Genomic DNA, 20,069 nt, shown 5'->3' with positions numbered 1-20,069 from the left:
GCTTGGCCTGTAGCTAGAAATGGTCTACCAAGAATAATAGGTACATCCATATCCTCCTCCAGGTCAAGAACGATAAAGTCAGCAGGAAAAATAAACTTATCCACCTTCACAAGAACATCTTCAATGATACCCCGTGGATGCTTCACCGATCGATCTGCTAGTTGTAGAGTGACTGTTGTTGGTTTTGCCTCACCCAAACCAAGCCTTCTGAATACAGATAAGGGCATTAGATTAATACTCGCCTCCAGATCACATAAGACATGCTAACATTCAAATTTTCCAATTATGAAAGGTATAATAAAGCTCCCCGGATCTCTCAACTTTTGGGGCAACTTCCTCTGCAATATTGCACTGCACTCTTTAGTGAGCGCCACCGTCTCGTAATCCTCCATCATCCTCTTCTTGGAAAGAATTTCCTTCATGAATTTCACATAGCTGGGCATCTGCTCCAAGGCCTCAGCAAAATGAATATTGATATGCAGCTTTTTAAACACCTCTAAAAACTTAGAAAAATGTTTATCAAGAGTAGTTTTTCTAAGCCTCTGAGGATATGGAACTTGAACTAGCTGGTCATTAATAACTGGAGGACACTTTTCTGAACTCTGGTGGTCTTCAATAACCCTTTGTTCTGTTGTATTAGACTGTTCACCCATCTCTTCATTTTGAACCACTGACTGTTGTACCCTAGGCTGCTCAATTTGTTTACCACTCCTCAGAGTAATTGCCTGAACTTGCTCCTTAGGATTGACTTCAGTATTACTAGGAAAATTACCCTGTGGTCTATTATTAAGCATATTAGCCAACTGCCCCACTTGTGTTTCCAGATTTCTAATAGAAGATCTAGTCTCTGTCATGAACTGAGTTTGACTGTTGGTGAGGGTCAATAATGCATCTTGCAATTCATTGGGCATATCTGGTGGAGCTTGATTCATTAATTGTTGAGGCCTAGGCTGTTGTGATGAACAGGCTTGATGCATTGGTTACTGAGGCATATTCTGCTGAAACTAGCCCTGAAACTGAGGTTGCTGGCCTTGATTGCTCGTCCAAGAAAATTTTGGATGATTTCTCCACCCAGGATTGTAAGTATTGGAGAATGGATTATTGAATGGCCTCTGAAAATTTCCCACAACTTGAACCTGAGCTTGGTCCATAGGAATGTTATTACTACCGCTAGCATGACACTGATCAATAGAGTGAGGACCACCACAAATTCCACACCTAGTTGTCATCTGAACCGCATTAGCAGATACAGTGCTCTGCTGTAATTGTTTTGTCAAGGAGGCCACTTGCGCTGTTAGAGCAGTGATTGCATCAAGTTCATTCACCCCAACTACCTTTATGACCCCAGATGACCTCTCCTCAGACCACTGATGATTATTTGTGGCCATGTCCTCTAGCAGCTCATATGCTTCATTGACACTCTTACTCATGAATGCCCCACCAGCTGCAGCATCGATAATCGTTCTTGTTGCACCACACAGCCCGTTATAAAAATTGTGAACCAACATCCACTTCTCTATACCATGGTGGGGGAATTTCCTCAATAACTCCTTGAAACACTCCCACGCATCATATAATGACTCTCCATCCATCTGATAGAAGTTATTAATTTCTCCCCTCAATTTAGTAGCCTTCAAGGGAGGGCAAAACTTAGCCAAAAATTTATGAGCAAGGTCTTGCCAAGTATTGATAGAATTTTCCTGAAGTGAATTAAGCCAGCTCTTAGCTCTTTCCCACAGAGAAAATGGGAAGAGTCTCAACCTTATAGCATCATCGCTGACCCCATTGTACTTGAAAGAGTCGCAAAACTCCAAGAAATTTGCCAAATGCATATGGGGGTCTTCAGAAGGCAAACCACCAAATTGAACAGTGGACTGCACCATTTGCAAAATTATTGGCCTCCACCGCCGGTGGTCTTATACAGTTTTGTACCCCCATTATAGTGGGCAGTACATAGTCTCTCAGACTCTTGGTAGCAGGATTCTGAACCAAATGTTGTAGAACTTCAGGAACCTCATTATTCCTCTCATTTTGTGCCATCTCTACCGTATGATGAGCCAACCTCTTGTTTCTTCTGTTTTGTTTGCACGTCTTCTCAATTTCAGGATTTACAGGAACAAGACTACCCGCCCCTCTTCTACTACGCATATAACACAACCACTTGAAATTTACAAAGGAACGTAGCTGAAACAAATTAGAAACAAGACAAAAATAACCAAATTAGAAATAAAATTAATTAGACTGATATTGATAGTTTTCAGTCCCCGACAACGACGCCAAAAACTTGTTGGGGATTTTATATGCTACGCAATTGCACGTATCGCAATTTAGTAATAATCTTGGTAAAACCAAGTATCGTCCTCAAGGACTGAATCCTCAATTACCAGTCAATTAATCTTTTTTCTATTTGGTCAATTAGAATTTTCGATTCTTGTAGACAAAGCAAAAGAAAATATAAAATGCAAAAACAATAATTAAAGATTAAATAAAACAACGAATAATAGCGAAACCTTGGATTTAAAGAGTAATTAGGATATTTAATCTCATCAACTATCCTCCCTATCAGTCCCTAATACAAAATACTAAATTCTTCTTCTTTCTGCCTATTTCAATTAACGAGTTGACAAAAGCAGCTTATAATCATATTATGAATTATAAACTCAACCTAAGTGACAATTTCCTATATTTCTATGGTAAATTGAATCACAAAGATAGCATTAATCTTAACAACTAAATAAATAGTTACACAATTAATATGGATACTCTTGTTCCAAATTAGAATTATGTCCAATATAACCAAAGAAAATTCAAATCGCACTTCTCAGATTTTGATTAAAAAACATGTAGATAATGACTATAGATGGCCAGTCAATAATCAATCAATAAGAACATGCTATAAGGAATTGAAAAGAGATTGAAGAAGAAAATTGAAATTGCATTAATTCATAATAGGAATACAAGTGATTCAATTAAAAATCCTAAACAGTAAATTAGTTCACAATTGTAATTCTAATCACAAAGAAATTTAAAAACAACATAAGAAAATAGATGAAAAACATGCAGTTTTTTAATTCTCCCAGCCTTCTTAGCCTCCAAGACTCTCCAAATACGTCTATATCTTTTTATCGTTTTCTCTTTTCCATAAAACCTAATCTTTTCAGTTTTTGAAGAGGCGGGCTGCGGATCTACATGTACCATGCCGCGGCCCGTGTCCTAAATTCACACGGACCTAAAATGCTGGGTCGCAGCTCTCCCAAAGCCATGCCGCGACCCGTGTCTCTGATTTTTGGGGTTTGGCCCTTCTATGCCGCGACCCTCCTTAGCCATGCCACGGCTCAAGTCTCTCCTCCAAAACAATGGTTCTGTTTCAAGGGCTAGCCGCGGCTCTTAAGCAATTTTTCAACTCATGCCTTTTTAAGCCCGAAAAATCACCAACGCATCCAAATCATGTTGAGATCCATCCTTTGTCAAAAATATTATCAAAACTTGGATATTTCTTCTCTTTTTGGACATTTTCCCTCCAAGTACTCAAATCTTCCTATTATTCACAAAAAACTACAAAACAAAAAAACAAAAGCATAAACTCGCACTAAATGAAAGACAAATGATATAAAAGACTACCTAAAACACCACCTAAACATGACAAAAACTAGACTCAACAAGAAGCTGAATATTGCGATATGACTAATGCTACATTTGAGGTAACTTGGTTACTTGCTCTACTCAAGGATTTTGGTATCACTCATACACAACCAGTTCTCTTATTTTGTGACAACAACACTACCATTCACATCCCCAAAAATCTAGTTTTCCATGAGCGCATGAAGTATGTGGAGATTGACTGCCACTTATTTAGAGAAAAAGTCCACAATGGCTCTCTAAAGCTCATTCATGCCAGCTCAAAGAATAACTTCGCTAATGTCCTAACCAAAGCCTTATTTCCAACATATTTCAATGAACTTATTTCCAAGATGAGTGTTGGTAATTTTGTTAATTAGTTACTGTTGTAACTTAAGTTAGTTGGGTTAGTTTGCCATCTTTTAATGGATGGATACCCTCTGTATCTTAGTCTGATATAGACATAGATTACTTCTTCATTTTTACCTTTAATTCCAGATCAATACAAAAGGTTTCTAGAGACTATTTATATATTTAATTTGGAACCTTATGGTCTATATCTGTTAATTAGCTATGTAATCATTAGGAATGAGGAATGATGGATGCTAAATATTATTTTGGTATTTTATGACTCATTAAGTTTAACTATTTGGTGAATACATAACCGTGAGAATATTATTGTTCTAGGTATAATGATATTTGATCGTTATTTTATCACTAATATTTTTATTAATAATTATAGGAGCTATTATATTATTTTTGGACTTATAATTATGATATTATATGGTATAAACTAAAGTATTATTTATAAGGGTTATTTTCCAACAAAGATCAAATTTTGATATTTGACAACCCAAGTTATGTATATTACATATCTTCCATAGTCTATAGGGCCTGGGGACAATATGTAAAAATTTATTTAGAAAAATAAAAGGCATTATTACTGTTTTACATCTCCACCAAAAATGTAATATCAAAGCTTTGTTTAATTCTTTTGGCCTTAGATAAGTTAAGAGAGGAGCAAAGATCTTGAATAAAGACCAGCCGAATTTCAAAGTACCCAAATATCAGTAAACATTTTTTTCTTTTCAAATGCTAACTGTAAGGGTAAATACCATTTTGAACCATGTGTTTTGCAAAAGTTACTGATCAGACCTTGTGTTTTGTTAAATGATAATTCGGACCCTGTGTTTTACAAAATGGAACAACTTAATACCCTGAGCTTGATTTTGGTCAAATATTTTTCAATATGACCAAAATACCCCTAGTTTTATTAAGTTAAGAATTAATTATATATTTAATATAGATTTTAAAATAAATTAAATTAATTTTAAAATAAAAATTATTATTGCAACATATTAAAATTAATTACAACCTTAAAATAAATTGAGTAAAAAAATAAAAATAAAAATAAACCTAAATTTCAAACTCATATTTCACAATAAAAACATCAAAATCAAAATATAAACCACACAATCTATCAACAAAAAACTCTGATTTCATATGCACAAATCAAATCTAAAAAATGCAGTTCCCTTAAATTCGACATCGTGAGATTACCAAAAGACAACTAAGAACCCCAATCCAATACCCATTCAAGCACTATAACAATCCCTAAACTAGAAAAATCATCTCCTTAAATCTGACTCTAATTTAACAAAATAGATTCATGGAGGAACCTTGAAAGCTTCCATCTTTTTCTTCTTTTTTTTTCAAAATCTCGTTCCTAGCCCATCAGCCTCTTTCATGGTCGTCAGCCTCTTTCAGCTGGAAAAGGAAATGTGTTGTGTGCGATGACAGTGAAGGAATGGGTCTGGGGTGGGGATGGGCTAGGTGCTGGAAGATTCGATGTGAGGCTAGGCTGAGAAGATTTGAAGCTTCGATCTCCTTGGCTGGGCTAGGCGCGGTCAAATCTGAAGCTTCAATCATGCTGAGGTCGGGGTTGGCCAGGTTCGTGACTATCGACGAGGTTGTGGAGATGATATGAAGCTTGGGTATGGGCTGGGTTATGTGCATTTCACCAGATCTAGGTTGAAGGAAACATGCAACTTCTAGAGAAGAAGAAGAAGAAGAAGAAGAAGAAGAAGAAGAAGAAGAAGAAGAAGAGCTGATTTGAATTTAAAAAAGAAAATTAAATCTGATTATGTTTGTTTTTAATTTGATTATGTTAGAAATGTTTTGATTTTAATTCATTAAAATTATATTTATATTTTAATACATTTAAATGTATTTAATAATTAAAATATTATTTTTAAAGTTTGTTTTATTTACTTTATATATTATTAAATTAACTAATTAATAAAATATAATGGTATTTTAGTCATATTAAAAAATAGTTTAACCAAAATAAGGCTCTGGGTATTAATTTGTTCAATTTTGTAAAACGCAAGATCTGAATTATCATTTAACAAATTACATAATCTGATCGGTAACTTTTGCAAAACATAACATCCATTTATAATTGTCTTCTTGATTGCCTTTGTAGTTTCTACTTTTCACACGTGGGAGAGTAGAAAAAGTTTTTATTTATATTTTAATATACTTTACCTCAATGATTAGAAAGTGTCAGGGAATTCCAGTCAGTTGCTTACTTCCACGGAGCAAATTGTATTAAATGGAATAGTGCTAATATTAATGTAACTCCATCATAGTCTTTCTACTTTGTTTTTTTTAACTCCACCACTACTATTTTATTGGCTTTGGCTTTTAATAAATATAAAGTAATTTACTCATTTGTAATATTTAATCTTAAAAAACATATTGGCATTACAACTACGACTCACGCTTTATAAAGTCAATATTTGTAAAAGGAGAACAACCTTATATAGTCATGCAATACATAAGCGGGCGAACGTTCTTCGTATTAGCACGAGTGAAAATTTCCACTCACCCAACTTGGTCAAATGTCCACTAGTACATAGTTCACCAACTCTAACCCGAGAAGAGAAGAGAAGTGACCGAAACTTCCTACCATATGCCTTCCTAGCCTGCATATATAAATATACTCAGATCACAATCCATTTCTTGCATCGAAAGAGAGTAGAACACAACTAGTAAATCCAATATTGTTCTCTCTCTCACACCTACATATATACATAACTCATCACTTCGATCACTCTAGCCAACTCCAAAGCAAAACAAAGTTACTGACCTATATATAGTGTATATATATATATATACATTCATCGAAATGGGCAGCCTCGGCGACTTTGAGTTCCCCCTAAACAACGCTCTGTCAAACATGGCCGGCGAAGCAAGCACAAATCCGTTGGACCCCGAGGAGTTCCGGCGCCAAGGGCACATGGTAATCGATTTCATAGCCGATTACTACAAAAACATCGAGAAGCACCCAGTTTTGAGCCAAGTCGAACCGGGATATCTCAAAAAGCGGCTCCCCACATCAGCGCCCTACTATCCAGAATCCATTGAGACGATTCTAAGCGACGTCCAGGACCACATCGTTCCGGGCATTACCCACTGGCAGAGCCCCAACTACTTCGCATACTTCCCTTCCAGCGGCAGCATTGCGGGCTTCCTCGGAGAAATGCTCGCCACCGGCTTCAATGTCGTTGGATTCAATTGGATGTCGTCTCCGGCTGCCACGGAGCTTGAGAGCATAGTCATGGACTGGCTGGGCGAGATGTTAAGGCTCCCCAAGTCCTTTCTCTTCTCCGGAAACGGAGGCGGTGTCCTACAAGGAACCACCTGCGAGGCCATCTTGTGTACACTCGTAGCTGCCCGAGACCGAACCCTCAAAATCATTGGAAGCGACAATATTGGAAAGCTCGTCGTTTATTGTTCCGACCAAACACATTGCGCCTTCAAGAAAGCTGCCCAGATTGCCGGCATCCACCCCAACAATTTTCGAGTCATCCCCACCACGTTATCGTCTTCGTTTTCCATGTCCCCTGAGGCCTTAAGAAACACCATAACTGCCGATGTTGAGGCCGGACTCGTCCCCACGTTTTTACTCGCAACTGTCGGGACAACATCCACAACCGCTGTTGACCCACTCGGACCTTTATGTGACGTGGCAAAGGATTACGGAATGTGGGTCCACGTCGACGCCGCTTACGCCGGGAGCATCTGTATTTGCCCAGAATTCCGGCACTTCATCGACGGAGTCGAAGGAGCCAACTCTTTCAGCTTCAACGCCCATAAATGGTTCTTCACCACCTTGGATTGCTGCTGCCTTTGGGTCAAAGACCCCGCAGCATTAACGCAATCACTGTCCACTGATCCGGAGTATCTCAAGAACAAGGCCACTGAGTCTAAGCAAGTAGTCGACTATAAAGACTGGCAGCTCGCTCTCAGCCGACGATTCCGCTCCCTCAAACTATGGCTCGTACTCCGAAGCTATGGAGTCGAGAAACTACGTGGCTTTCTCCGAAAACATGTCAAGATGGCAAAGCTTTTCCAAGGATCTGTACTGGCTGACGACAGGTTTGAGGTTGTCGTTCCCAGGAATTTTGCCACTGTTTGTTTCAGAATATCGCCATCAGCAATAACTAGTGCTACTAAATCTAAAGCCGTGTTGTCCGAGATAACTAATAATTGTCCCCGAAGGAGTAGTATTATTAGTACTCCCAAAAAAATGATATCTGTGAATGAGCTCAACAACAAGCTCATGGACTCTATTAACCGCTCCGGTCGAATCTACATGACCCATTCGGTCGTCGGCGGTATCTTTCTGTTGCGTTTCGCAGTTGGTGCGAGTCTCACAGAGGAATCTCATGTTGTTGAGGCTTGGAAGGTGGTCAAGCAACATGCAGACGCCATTCTCAGTTCACACCAGCTCCATCACCAATAGTCTTTTCAATTAATATCTTCAATTCATTTTGAGAGGGTCAACAATGATGGTTGCCTTGTTTCTCTGTACTATTCTTTCCTATAAATATACATGCTATTCTTTTAAGTACAAATTAATTTAATTGTCTATACGAACGCTTCATTCTTTCATTTAGTTTTCTATATTTTATCATATATACATAGGCTACAACTCAGCCAAAAAAAAATATCACTGCCTAGCTTAATTATAGAATTCTAAAGAGTTTCTTTCCACAATTTAATCTTAAATAATCTATTTAATATTTTTTTTTATAATTAAAGACTCCTTCAAAGTCCCTAATTATAAAGTTTTTTTTAGCTCAAATTTTTTTTGTAATAGTAGGCATTGCTCGATATGTCGTCAAAGACTAAGATAATAGAAGGGAAATTTGATAAATCATGCTTACATTAGCTTAATAATTAAAATTTGAACCAAATATAACCACCATATGATACAAATGCTCATCTTTCATTTAATACCAAAAATACACCTCTCATAACAAAATCTCATACCTTTCATCTCTAAAATCTTGCAAGAAAGATACACATGGGTAAGTGATTTTCTTTGATTCTTGTTGTTGTTGGTTGTTTTTATGATTTAGAATGCTGTTTAGTTATTGGATCTGTAGTTTGTTGGTATTTTTTGCTGTTTTTTGGGTGAAAATCGTGTTCTGTGAAAATCTGCGTTTTTTTTTTGTTCCTTTAGTTTTTTTCTAAATGCCCGATAGAGGCCTAATTTGGGCACGATAGTTGTTGAGTTTCAAGGTTAGGGATGAAGGTCCGATGGCAACCCGATGGTTGCCCGATAGTTTTGGTTACCCGATGGTCATAAAGGTTCGATGGCTACCCGATTGTTGCTCGATTATTATTTTGAATCTATACACCCTTTAAGTACGATAATGGATCGATAATAGTCCGATATATGCCCGATTGTTGTTATTAAGTTACTGCAGACCTAATAGTACGATGGTACCCGATACTTGCCCGATAGTACGATGGTACACGATAGTGATAAAAAACATAAATAAAAACCGTAACTTTTCCCCTTCCATTTCCCGTTCCCTCTCTCTACTTCACTCCCACAAAACCATCGAGCAACCCATAACTACCCTCACCCGACGCATCTCTCTCCCTCACCCACCCTCACCCGACGCATCTCTCTCCCTCACCCGACGGTCAGAAAACCCCCACCACTCGACGAAGGAAAACCCAGACCACCGGAGACCAAGCCTCACCCAAACCCCAACCACCACCGGAGACGAAGAAAAACTCAGACCCCAAAGGAAAACCAACACCCCATTACGCAAAAATGTCTAGGGTATGTGTTTTTTTCAATTTCTTTTCCATTGCAAAATGTTATAGTATGTATTGTTGAATTTGACTGTGTGAAATCTGATAAACCGTAAAATTTTGAATTTTTTTTTGGGTTTTTTGAGAGGTACAATAGGGTACGATAGTGGGTCGATAGGGGTACGATAGTGTTTGTGTTTTCTCATAACTTCAGGTTGAAGATGACTGTACGATAGGGGTTCGACGTTGGTACGATAGTTTGTGTTTTCTGATAACTTGAGGTTGAAGATGAAGGTACGATAGGGTACGATATTGGATACGATGTGTGCCCGATATTGGGAACAAATTGTTGTGTTGTTATATTCTGATGGTGTACGATGTGAGGTACGATGGTGCACGATAATGTTATAGTTTCTGTTTTTTTTTTCAGTGGTGTCCGATATGGTGCGATAGTGTCCGATAGTTGCTCGATAGTAGATTGCAGAATATAAAATTTGATGTTTTTTTGTGTTATTCTATTTAATTGGGTATTTATTTGTTTTATGCAGAATTTAAGACCTCCACAACTGATAGTTCCAGTAGAAGAACATTTTATAGGACGTATCACTTGGCGCGGCAGTTGGTACTTTCCAAAAATTAAAGCAAAATTTATATAGTGTGGTTTATTGGATAGGGTAAAGGAATCCCCTTTCAAACAGTTCTTCATGGCGGAACCATTAAATTTTTCTGGTGCCTTAGTCCATCAGCTGTTGTTGCACAAATTCAGAGGGGAGAAGACTGACGAAGTCCAGCTTTATATTGGGAAAAAACGATGTAGATTTAGCCAATTGGAGTTCGCTTTAGTTACTGGTTTAAATTTTGAGGCCGGACCGTCTGAAGCTGAGATTAAAGAGAAGACCACTTCGGATCAGTTGATTCTTGAGTACTTCAATGGTCATTCCCCAGTGAGCATAGGGCAACTGTGCAGAACTTTTGAGAGTTGTCAAATAGTTGATGATGTGTACAAGATGGGTTTGTGTTTATTAGTAGAGGGTGTTTTGAAAGGTCGTGAGGAGAAGTTGATGGTTTGGACTGACATGCTGAAGATGGTAGATGACATTGACTTCTTTTTCCAGTACCCGTGGGGGAAGATATCATACCAGAAGTTGTTACAAACTTGTCAAAAAGACTTTGTAGAAATGAAGAAGCATTTACAGAAGAAGATTGAGAAAGGAAAGACTCAGAAGGAGGCCAAGTACTCTATTTATGGGTATGCTGCAGCATTGCAGTATTGGGCTTTTGAGTCCATCATTGAGTTAGGTCAGGATTATGCTGTGAGATTGGGCCAAGGCATTCCAAGAATGATCAACTGGCAGAGCAAGGAGAAAGTAGAGATAAACAAAGAGCAACTTATTAAATTGTTTGCCAAAAAGGTGAGCTTTTACTTTACTTTTTAAATATTTTGAATGTTCTATATTTTTTTCTAGATATGAAATTCTATGGGTTATGCACGATAGGAAGACGATAGGGTACGATTTGAGTACGATTGTGGGGTTATTTTGTGGTTTTTTGTCAACTGTTTGAAAACTGGCTAAGGGGTACGATTTGGTACGATGATGGTCCGATTGGGGTACGATATGTATTCTTTATTAATGTAGTTATAGAGGTACGATATTGGTATGATGTTGTACGATGATGGTACGATAGTTAGCAAGTAATTCTCACATACGGGTACGATATTGTTATGTTATGGGTACGATATGGGTACGATAATTGCATGATATGGGTACAATATGGTACAATTGAGGTACGATAATTGCATGATATGGGTACGATATGGTACGATTGTGGTACGATTGGGGTACGATAGGTTACCATTGTTCACCGATGACAATTACTTAATTTTTTATATTGTTTTACTTTCCAATCTAAATATTCATTGTTTTTTGTGGCAATTGACAGTATACCCCTACCTGTGTGCCCAACCTGGTGAAGAACAGTATGTGAGGACCCTTACAGACAATGAAGCCCCATTGTATGTGGACATGGGGTTAGAGGAACTAGAGGTGGGTGCCGATGGACAGCCTACACAGGAAGCCTTACAGAGCCAGGCTGAAAAGCTTGCTGAAAAGTTAGCTGAGCAAGCAGAAGCAGCAAATATTTTTAAGGAGGTTTCACCACCTCCAGCACCTGAGGCACCTGAGGTTCCCCCATCAGCACCTCATGCCAGCACCTCCTCCCAAGCTGAGCAACCAGGCTACTCTATGATTTTGGCCAGGTTGGAAAAGGTTGAAGGGCAACAAAGTGCCCTTATTAAAGGTCAGTCTGAGATCTTGGATCAATTGCAGAAGCTGATGACAATGATGGAAGATCTTAGTAGGCCAGCTCTAGATCCACACCCTCAGTCCACTGAAGAAGGCCCTCAGTCTCCTATAGATGAAGACATTCTGCCTAATGATTACAGACCTGATGATGTAGATGATCACATTTTTCGCACACCAGAGGATAGGAAAATTACTGTAATCGGAGATATTGAAGATTCTGAAGTACAATTCTTAGACATAGCTCCACCAGCACCGAAGAAGAGGAGAGAAAGAAAGAGGCCTAGGTGGTTCGATGAGTACACTGCAATGAAGAAAAGGAATAAGAAATCGAAGACAGCAGTGAATGTGGATCCATTGAGGGTTGTTGATGGTAAATTACTTATGACCTTTCACAAGTGGTTGCTTGGCACCATTGGGAATAAATATCCGAGGGAATGCTTCTCAGGGACACGCGATGCTGCTTGGTTCCTGAAACTGCATACTTCGAGAACATGACTTTCTGACTCTGTAAGTTTTCTATAACTTCATAATTAAAGAATGTTGAAAATTTATTTAAATGTTTCTATATGTAGTGGTACGATATAGGTACGATTGTTGTACGATGGTAGTACTATAATTATAAGTGTCAAATTATAAAATGTTTATATTGTCAATGGTATGATGGTGGTACAACATTAGCACGATAGGGGTACGATATAATTTGTTAAGTAGTTACTATTAACATCGTAATTTTAGAATTTGTAGTGGGACGATATAGGTACGATGGTAGTACAATAATAGTTAGTTTCAAATTGTTAACTTACTTTGTCAATGGTACGATGATGGTACGACAGTGGGACGCTAGTGGGTACGATGGTGTATAATACTGTAGTTTTTGCCATAAAGGTACGATGATGGTACGACATTAGCACGATATGGGTACGATAGAAGGTTTTATTGTTGTTATTTAGTTACTATATTCATGTACGATTGGGGTACGATTATGGTACGATTGGGGTACGATAGTTACTATATTCATGTCTGATAGTTTTTTATTTATTTATTTTGGTACGATAATGTGGTTACTGACTTAATTTTCCTTTAATGTAGCATTTAGATGCAGCATTCCATCTCATGGGGAGACGTCTACAATTTTATCCTAACGTGTACCCTCAGAACTGTGTTATTATGCCTACAATTTTTCCCGAATCATTGAAGGCTCGGTGAGACGCTTTTCCAGGTTCTGACTACTCTAGCTTTAGTTGGGATGACAGTATATTGGACCTGGTTAGGGGTGATGCAGTCCAGTTCTTACCGAGTTGGAAGAACAAGGAGTTCATTTATTTTTCCCTCTTTCTTGAAAGACCAATTGCATTGGGTAGCTATAGAGGCAGACCTGAATGGGTGGATGTTCAACATCTTTGACTCCAGTATTGGATCAATTTTCGAAAACGATTTGATCAGTTTGATGGTTGACTGGTGTACAATTTTCCCGTCGGTCTTGCAACAGTCCGGTTTATTTAAGAACCATGATGTTATACTCGCGCCTCAGTTGACAGCATCAGAGAGCCAGGTCAGACCCTTCGATTGGAAACTCACTCCACGTGAATTTGCATCGCAAACAAAATCCAGGTGAACTTTATTAAATATCACATATTAATTATTATTTCTTAATTACAAAACTTTATTAAATTATTGTTTATTTTCTAATGCAGTGGCGATTGAGCATATTGAACATAAGCTTTTACAACTACCATTTGATAATGTAACTGACAATAATATGAAATTTTTTAGGCAAAGGTGGTGTGTAGACTTATTCTACCAAAACTTATGTTGAACGGTCTTAATTTTTTTGAATTGTATAATTTTTTTGATTGCTCTTTTTGTAATTACTACATTTTAATGTGTTTAATCTTTGCAATCGTACTATCATCAATCACTATCGTACTCTATCGTACCCTCACATGTCTCACAAATTTCACGAAACTGTACTGAAATCATACCATCGTACCACTATCGGACCAATATCGTACATTATCGTACCCTAATGTCGTTCATTAACTATCGTACTACATCGAGCAACGTCGTACCATATTGTAAGATACATTTAAATAATCATACAACAAACGATATCGTGCATTGTCGTACCGGCATCATGCACTATCGGACCAACACTGGATTATTACATATTTAAGAGTTTCATAATGGAGAAAAAAACAGAAAAAAACCTGCAAAATCCAACACATAACAAATATTACTAGTTCAAGCAAAAATAAAACATAATAGGTCAACTAGAATACAAACAAAACAATTTAACCTCGGTACTTGCAAGACGCTTTGTTGTGCCCTTTACCACCACACTTGCTACAACATCGTTGTATCACAACCTTGTCTCCATTAGAAGGATATCGATTTTTCCTAATTCGTCCGACCTTTTGCTTCTTTGGTCGGCCTACAGGTTTCTTCTCAATCGGTACTCCAACTTGGATGTTCTTAATGTCTTCAGGAAATTCCCAATCATCCTCATCACCAACTGGCATAATTGTCCCCTCATATGTGCTCTTCCAACACTCTCTTGTGTAATATTGAGAGCACAATGCGTACATGCTAATATTTCGTTCTTGAGCAGTAGCACATGCATGTGGACAAGGAATCTTCATGATTTGGAATAGTCCGTAACTGCATGTTCGTGCCTCCAAATCAACTATACCACCGCTCTGAACTGTTCCTCCTGGGTGGACATTAAATGTATAAGGTCCAGCTCTGTCAACGCTTAAGAACCGAGATTTCTCAAATTGACATGACAAGTCCCCCTCCATAACTGGTGATAGAGTCGTGCTACACTTTTCAGCGTTTTCCTTTCAAGTAGCAAACCATGTTTGAATAGTAAACCTGATAAATTCAACAAAAGCAGTGATCGGGAAGGCTCTTGCGTCCTTAGTTTTGCTGTTGAAACTTTCAGCCCAATTACTTGTCATTACATTGTAACGATCCCCTGGAAAGTACGCACGAACCCATGTTTCAAATCCAATGCCCTCAAGATATAGTGCAACTCGAACATCCATTGCTTTTATCTTCTCAAATTCTCTTTCAAAATCTGTCTTCTTATACGAGTATGCACAACTGTAAATATGATCCGCGAAGCAATCAGTCTTGAACTTGCTAGCCACGTTCATAATAATGTGGTGGTAGCATGCGTCGTGGGGTGCATCAGGGAAGACAAGTTCCAAAGCATGAACAATGCTTTGATGCCTATCCGATACGAATGCTAAGTTCTCAACATCACCAATCGCTTGTTTCAACTTCCTCATGAAATAGGTCCAAGAGTCGTGGTTCTCACTGTCAACTATTGCGAAAGCAATCGGAAATATGTGGCTGTCTAAATCCAATGCCACGACACACAACATTTGGCCACCATACCTAGTTTTCAAGAAGGACCCATCAATACATATAACAGGTCGAAAAAACTTGAATCCCCGCCTACAAGCACCCAGAGAAAAAAAGCAATACTTAAAGCGACCCTCGTCTACCTTGAAATCAGTAATGGAATCAGGATTGTTCAACTACAGCATGTGCAAGTACCCAGGCAACTTCGAATATGAAGCTTCAAGCCTTCTCTCTGCATCTCCAAGCCTTCTCATAACTCATTTCGATCCCGAAAGAATTCTTCATATCTTCTCTTATTTTGGAGGCTAAATAATCTGAACCGTTAATTGAGAATTTATCCTTGATCAGTTCGGCAACTACCAAAGGTGATGCTTGACGGTTATTTATTTTTTTCGAACATCGAGGGAACATGTGTGTACATTTTCAAATGCTGTCACCTCGAACATGTTAGAAAGTTGCTTCTTCTTCCCTCTTAACCTCCACCCACAATCAGGATCCTTGCATGTAATGTACCAAACATCAGTACCAGACTTCTTAACTATAAAGTCGAATCCCTTCTTCATTGCAAACAAGCCAGCAATCTTCTTTAAATGTTCCTTGTCTCTGAAAAACTTTCCTAAATGAATCTCCCCGCCCGATGTGCCACCCATAGATATATAGTGACTATTATCCTCAATGTCTTCTCTACATCTGAGCTTTGAATTTACTATAATATGTCGAAGAAGAAAGTGGATCACTAAATTCTCTAGCATCATTTGTTCCGTCTGGACGACTACTACTACTAGCATCATTCATGATAGCTATGAGGCTTCCACGCCATCAAAACCAGGGTAAGATTTTTTTTACTTAAAGCTCAAACATATGCAATGCTTGTTTATTTTGTTATTTTTATCAATTCTTTCTTTAAAATTGGTTATTATAAGGACATGCATAAACCTCAATTTTTACCAATTTGTGTGCTTAATGTTTGCTAGAGAAAGATAATTGGTCAGTTGTTAGTTGTTTGTTACTATTAAAGTATTGTTCAATGATCTCTAATGGTGGGTGAAAAGTGGTTTGGTTTCATACACTACTACAAAAAATGTATTTTAGAACTAGCATTGCGAGTCCTAAAAAAGTTTTTATGACTCGCGAGGCGCGAGTCCTGAGAGCCTTAAAAACTGAGGTTTTTTAGGACTTGTGTGAGTCCTAAAAGAACGCGAGTCCTAAAAAATCTGGTTGAGTGCCTTTAAGTAATTTTTTAGAACTCGCTTTGCATGCCCTTAAAAGTATTTTTTTTTATATAAAATGCAGCTACATTTTTCATTTTGATTTAGAAAAAATATATCCATTTGAGTGTCCAAAATGTATTATATATGTTATATTTCTAAAATTTCAAAAGAAAATACAACAAAATAATTTTTTATTAGTTACTAAAAAATATAATTTCAATGTTTAGTCTACTTGGCTTACAAAATCATATTACATGATAGTTTATACTACAATCAAATTCTATCATCACCAAATATTAAACAAGAAATGTATACAATGTTAGCGAAATATATTTTTTATTCTAAAAACTTCAACTGCCAATGTTGTCTAGTATTGCGCCAAAGAAATGCATCTCAATATAGACATGCACATTATAAAAAAGTTCTTTAATTATAAATATATAATAATTCAAACTTAATATAAGTAGACACACACAACAATTATATATATAATAGATGCGAGAATAAAACTATCAGAATAGGTATTCATATAATCAAGGAGCAAACAATTTATTGTTAGATAGTACTATTTCATAAAATGTTATTCATCCAGTACATAGAAGTATTTCAAAACAGTAGCAAACTACACCAAAATCAGCAACAAAATTTACCATAAATCTACCATATTAATTCATTCAACTTAGTTAACAAAATACACCAAAAATCTGTCACAAAATACACCAAAAAAACTAGTAGTACAATACAGAAAATATACCATTAAAACAATAGCAAAATATACTAAAAGAAATACTATTCATTTAGGTAAAAAAAATATAAGTTTACATCACCTATTGGAAGACTATTTAACTATTTTTTTCTCTATATTATAAAGAATTAGACATTTTAGCTCATCCATTGGGAGTGCTCTTAGTAAATACTCAAATTTCTCTTTTAATTAACTATTACATTAACACAAGTAATTCTATTATCTTAGTCTTTGATGACATATCGAGCAATGCCTACTATTACAAAAAAATTTGAGCTAAATAAAACTTTATAATTACGGACTTTGAAGGAATCTTTAATTATTAAAATATTAAATTGATTATTTAAGATTAAATTGTGGAAAAGAAACACTTTAGAATTCTATAATTAAGCTAGGAAGTGATATATTTTTTTGGCTGAGTTGTAGCCTATGTATATATGATAAAATATAGAAAACTAAATGAAAGAATGAAGCGTTCGTATAGACAATTAAATTAATTTGTACTTAAAAGAATAGCATGTATATTTATAGGAAAGAATAGTACAGAGAAACAAGGCAACCATCATTGTTGACCCTCTCAAAATGAATTGAAGATATTAATTGAAAAGACTATTGGTGATGGAGCTGGTGTGAACTGAGAATGGCGTCTGCATGTTGCTTGACCACCTTCCAAGCCTCAACAACATGAGATTCCTCTGTGAGACTCGCACCAACTGCGAAACGCAACAGAAAGATACCGCCGACGACCGAATGGGTCATGTAGATTCGACCGGAGCGGTTAATAGAGTCCATGAGCTTGTTGTTGAGCTCATTCACAGATATCATTTTTTTGGGAGTACTAATAATACTACTCCTTCGGGGACAATTATTAGTTATCTCGGACAACACGGCTTTAGATTTAGTAGCACTAGTTATTGCTGATGGCGATATTCTGAAACAAACAGTGGCAAAATTCCTGGGAACGACAACCTCAAACCTGTCGTCAGCCAGTACAGATCCTTGGAAAAGCTTTGCCATCTTGACATGTTTTCGGAGAAAGCCACGTAGTTTCTCGACTCCATAGCTTCGGAGTACGAGCCATAGTTTGAGGGAGCGGAATCGTCGGCTGAGAGCGAGCTGCCAGTCTTTATAGTCGACTACTTGCTTAGACTCAGTGGCCTTGTTCTTGAGATACTCCGGATCAGTGGACAGTGATTGCGTTAATGCTGCGGGGTCTTTGACCCAAAGGCAGCAGCAATCCAAGGTGGTGAAGAACCATTTATGGGCGTTGAAGCTGAAAGAGTTGGCTCCTTCGACTCCGTCGATGAAGTGCCGGAATTCTGGGCAAATACAGATGCTCCCGGCGTAAGCGGCGTCGACGTGGACCCACATTCCGTAATCCTTTGCCACGTCACATAAAGGTCCGAGTGGGTCAACAGCGGTTGTGGATGTTGTCCCGACAGTTGCGAGTAAAAACGTGGGGACGAGTCCGGCCTCAACATCGGCAGTTATGGTGTTTCTTAAGGCCTCAGGGGACATGGAAAACGAAGACGATAACGTGGTGGGGATGACTCGAAAATTGTTGGGGTGGATGCCGGCAATCTGGGCAGCTTTCTTGAAGGCGCAATGTGTTTGGTCGGAACAATAAACGACGAGCTTTCCAATATTGTCGCTTCCAATGATTTTGAGGGTTCGGTCTCGGGCAGCTACGAGTGTACACAAGATGGCCTCGCAGGTGGTTCCTTGTAGGACACCGCCTCCGTTTCCGGAGAAGAGAAAGGACTTGGGGAGCCTTAACATCTCGCCCAGCCAGTCCATGACTATGCTCTCAAGCTCCGTGGCAGCCGGAGACGACATCCAATTGAATCCAACGACATTGAAGCCGGTGGCGAGCATTTCTCCGAGGAAGCCCGCAATGCTGCCGCTGGAAGGGAAGTATGCGAAGTAGTTGGGGCTCTGCCAGTGGGTAATGCCCGGAACGATGTGGTCCTGGACGTCGCTTAGAATCGTCTCAATGGATTCTGGATAGTAGGGCGCTGATGTGGGGAGCCGCTTTTTGAGATATCCCGGTTCGACTTGGCTCAAAACTGGGTGCTTCTCGATGTTTTTGTAGTAATCGGCTATGAAATCGATTACCATGTGCCCTTGGCGCCGGAACTCCTCGGGGTCCAACGGATTTGTGCTTGCTTCGCCGGCCATGTTTGACAGAGCGTTGTTTAGGGGGAACTCAAAGTCGCCGAGGCTGCCCATTTCGATGAATGTATATATATATATACACTATATATAGGTCAGTAACTTTGTTTTGCTTTGGAGTTGGCTAGAGTGATCGAAGTGATGAGTTATGTATATATGTAGGTGTGAGAGAGAGAACAATATTGGATTTACTAGTTGTGTTCTACTCTCTTTCGATGCAAGAAATGGATTGTGATCTGAGTATATTTATATATGCAGGCTAGGAAGGCATATGGTAGGAAGTTTCGGTCACTTCTCTTCTCTTCTCGGGTTAGAGTTGGTGAACTATGTACTAGTGGACATTTGACCAAGTTGGGTGAGTGTTGAAAAAGATTTAGTCATATATATATATATTTATATATAGTCCAAAAGCCGACTACAAACTGATGTATTTAAATTTTTTTCCCCAGTTATACAGATAATTGTTAAGGGGAACAGTAGTTCCCAATACCACAATAAAAAGTGTGATATTGTTATTTGTATAAATTAATATTGGTG

General features: G+C 38.1%; 2 protein-coding genes and 1 non-coding gene across 3 annotated transcripts; 2 read left to right on the top strand and 1 right to left on the bottom strand.

The window, feature by feature from the left end:
* The first annotated feature begins 1,518 nt into the window (after positions 1 to 1,518).
* Positions 1,519 to 1,625, top strand: LOC133827871 (small nucleolar RNA R71). The gene has a single exon (XR_009890519.1). It is a non-coding gene; the product is annotated as a small nucleolar RNA R71 (small nucleolar RNA).
* A 5,021-nt stretch (positions 1,626 to 6,646) lies between these two features.
* LOC133824199 (tyrosine decarboxylase-like) lies at positions 6,647 to 8,556 on the top strand. The gene has a single exon (XM_062257070.1). The coding sequence runs from the start codon at positions 6,809 to 6,811 to the stop codon at positions 8,426 to 8,428; it is 1,620 nt and encodes a 539-aa protein (XP_062113054.1). The 5' UTR covers positions 6,647 to 6,808; the 3' UTR covers positions 8,429 to 8,556.
* A 9,285-nt stretch (positions 8,557 to 17,841) lies between these two features.
* On the bottom strand, positions 17,842 to 19,750 carry LOC133824198 (tyrosine decarboxylase-like). Its single transcript, XM_062257069.1, has one exon. The coding sequence runs from the start codon at positions 19,587 to 19,589 to the stop codon at positions 17,970 to 17,972; it is 1,620 nt and encodes a 539-aa protein (XP_062113053.1). The 5' UTR covers positions 19,590 to 19,750; the 3' UTR covers positions 17,842 to 17,969.
* Between the last annotated feature and the right edge of the window lie 319 nt (positions 19,751 to 20,069).

The sequence above is a fragment of the Humulus lupulus genome, chromosome 3 (assembly GCF_963169125.1).
Source record: "Humulus lupulus chromosome 3, drHumLupu1.1, whole genome shotgun sequence".
NCBI classification, from domain to species: Eukaryota; Viridiplantae; Streptophyta; class Magnoliopsida; order Rosales; family Cannabaceae; genus Humulus; species Humulus lupulus.
Note: the sequence above shows the minus strand (reverse complement) of the source record. Positions and strands in the feature narration are given on the sequence as shown.

Bases quoted from the DNA above. Each gene is read 5' to 3' on its own strand.
- LOC133824199 (XM_062257070.1), top strand. From the start codon at position 6,809: ATGGGCAGCCTCGGCGACTTTGAGTTCCCCCTAAACAACGCTCTGTCA.
- LOC133824198 (XM_062257069.1), bottom strand. From the start codon at position 19,589: ATGGGCAGCCTCGGCGACTTTGAGTTCCCCCTAAACAACGCTCTGTCA.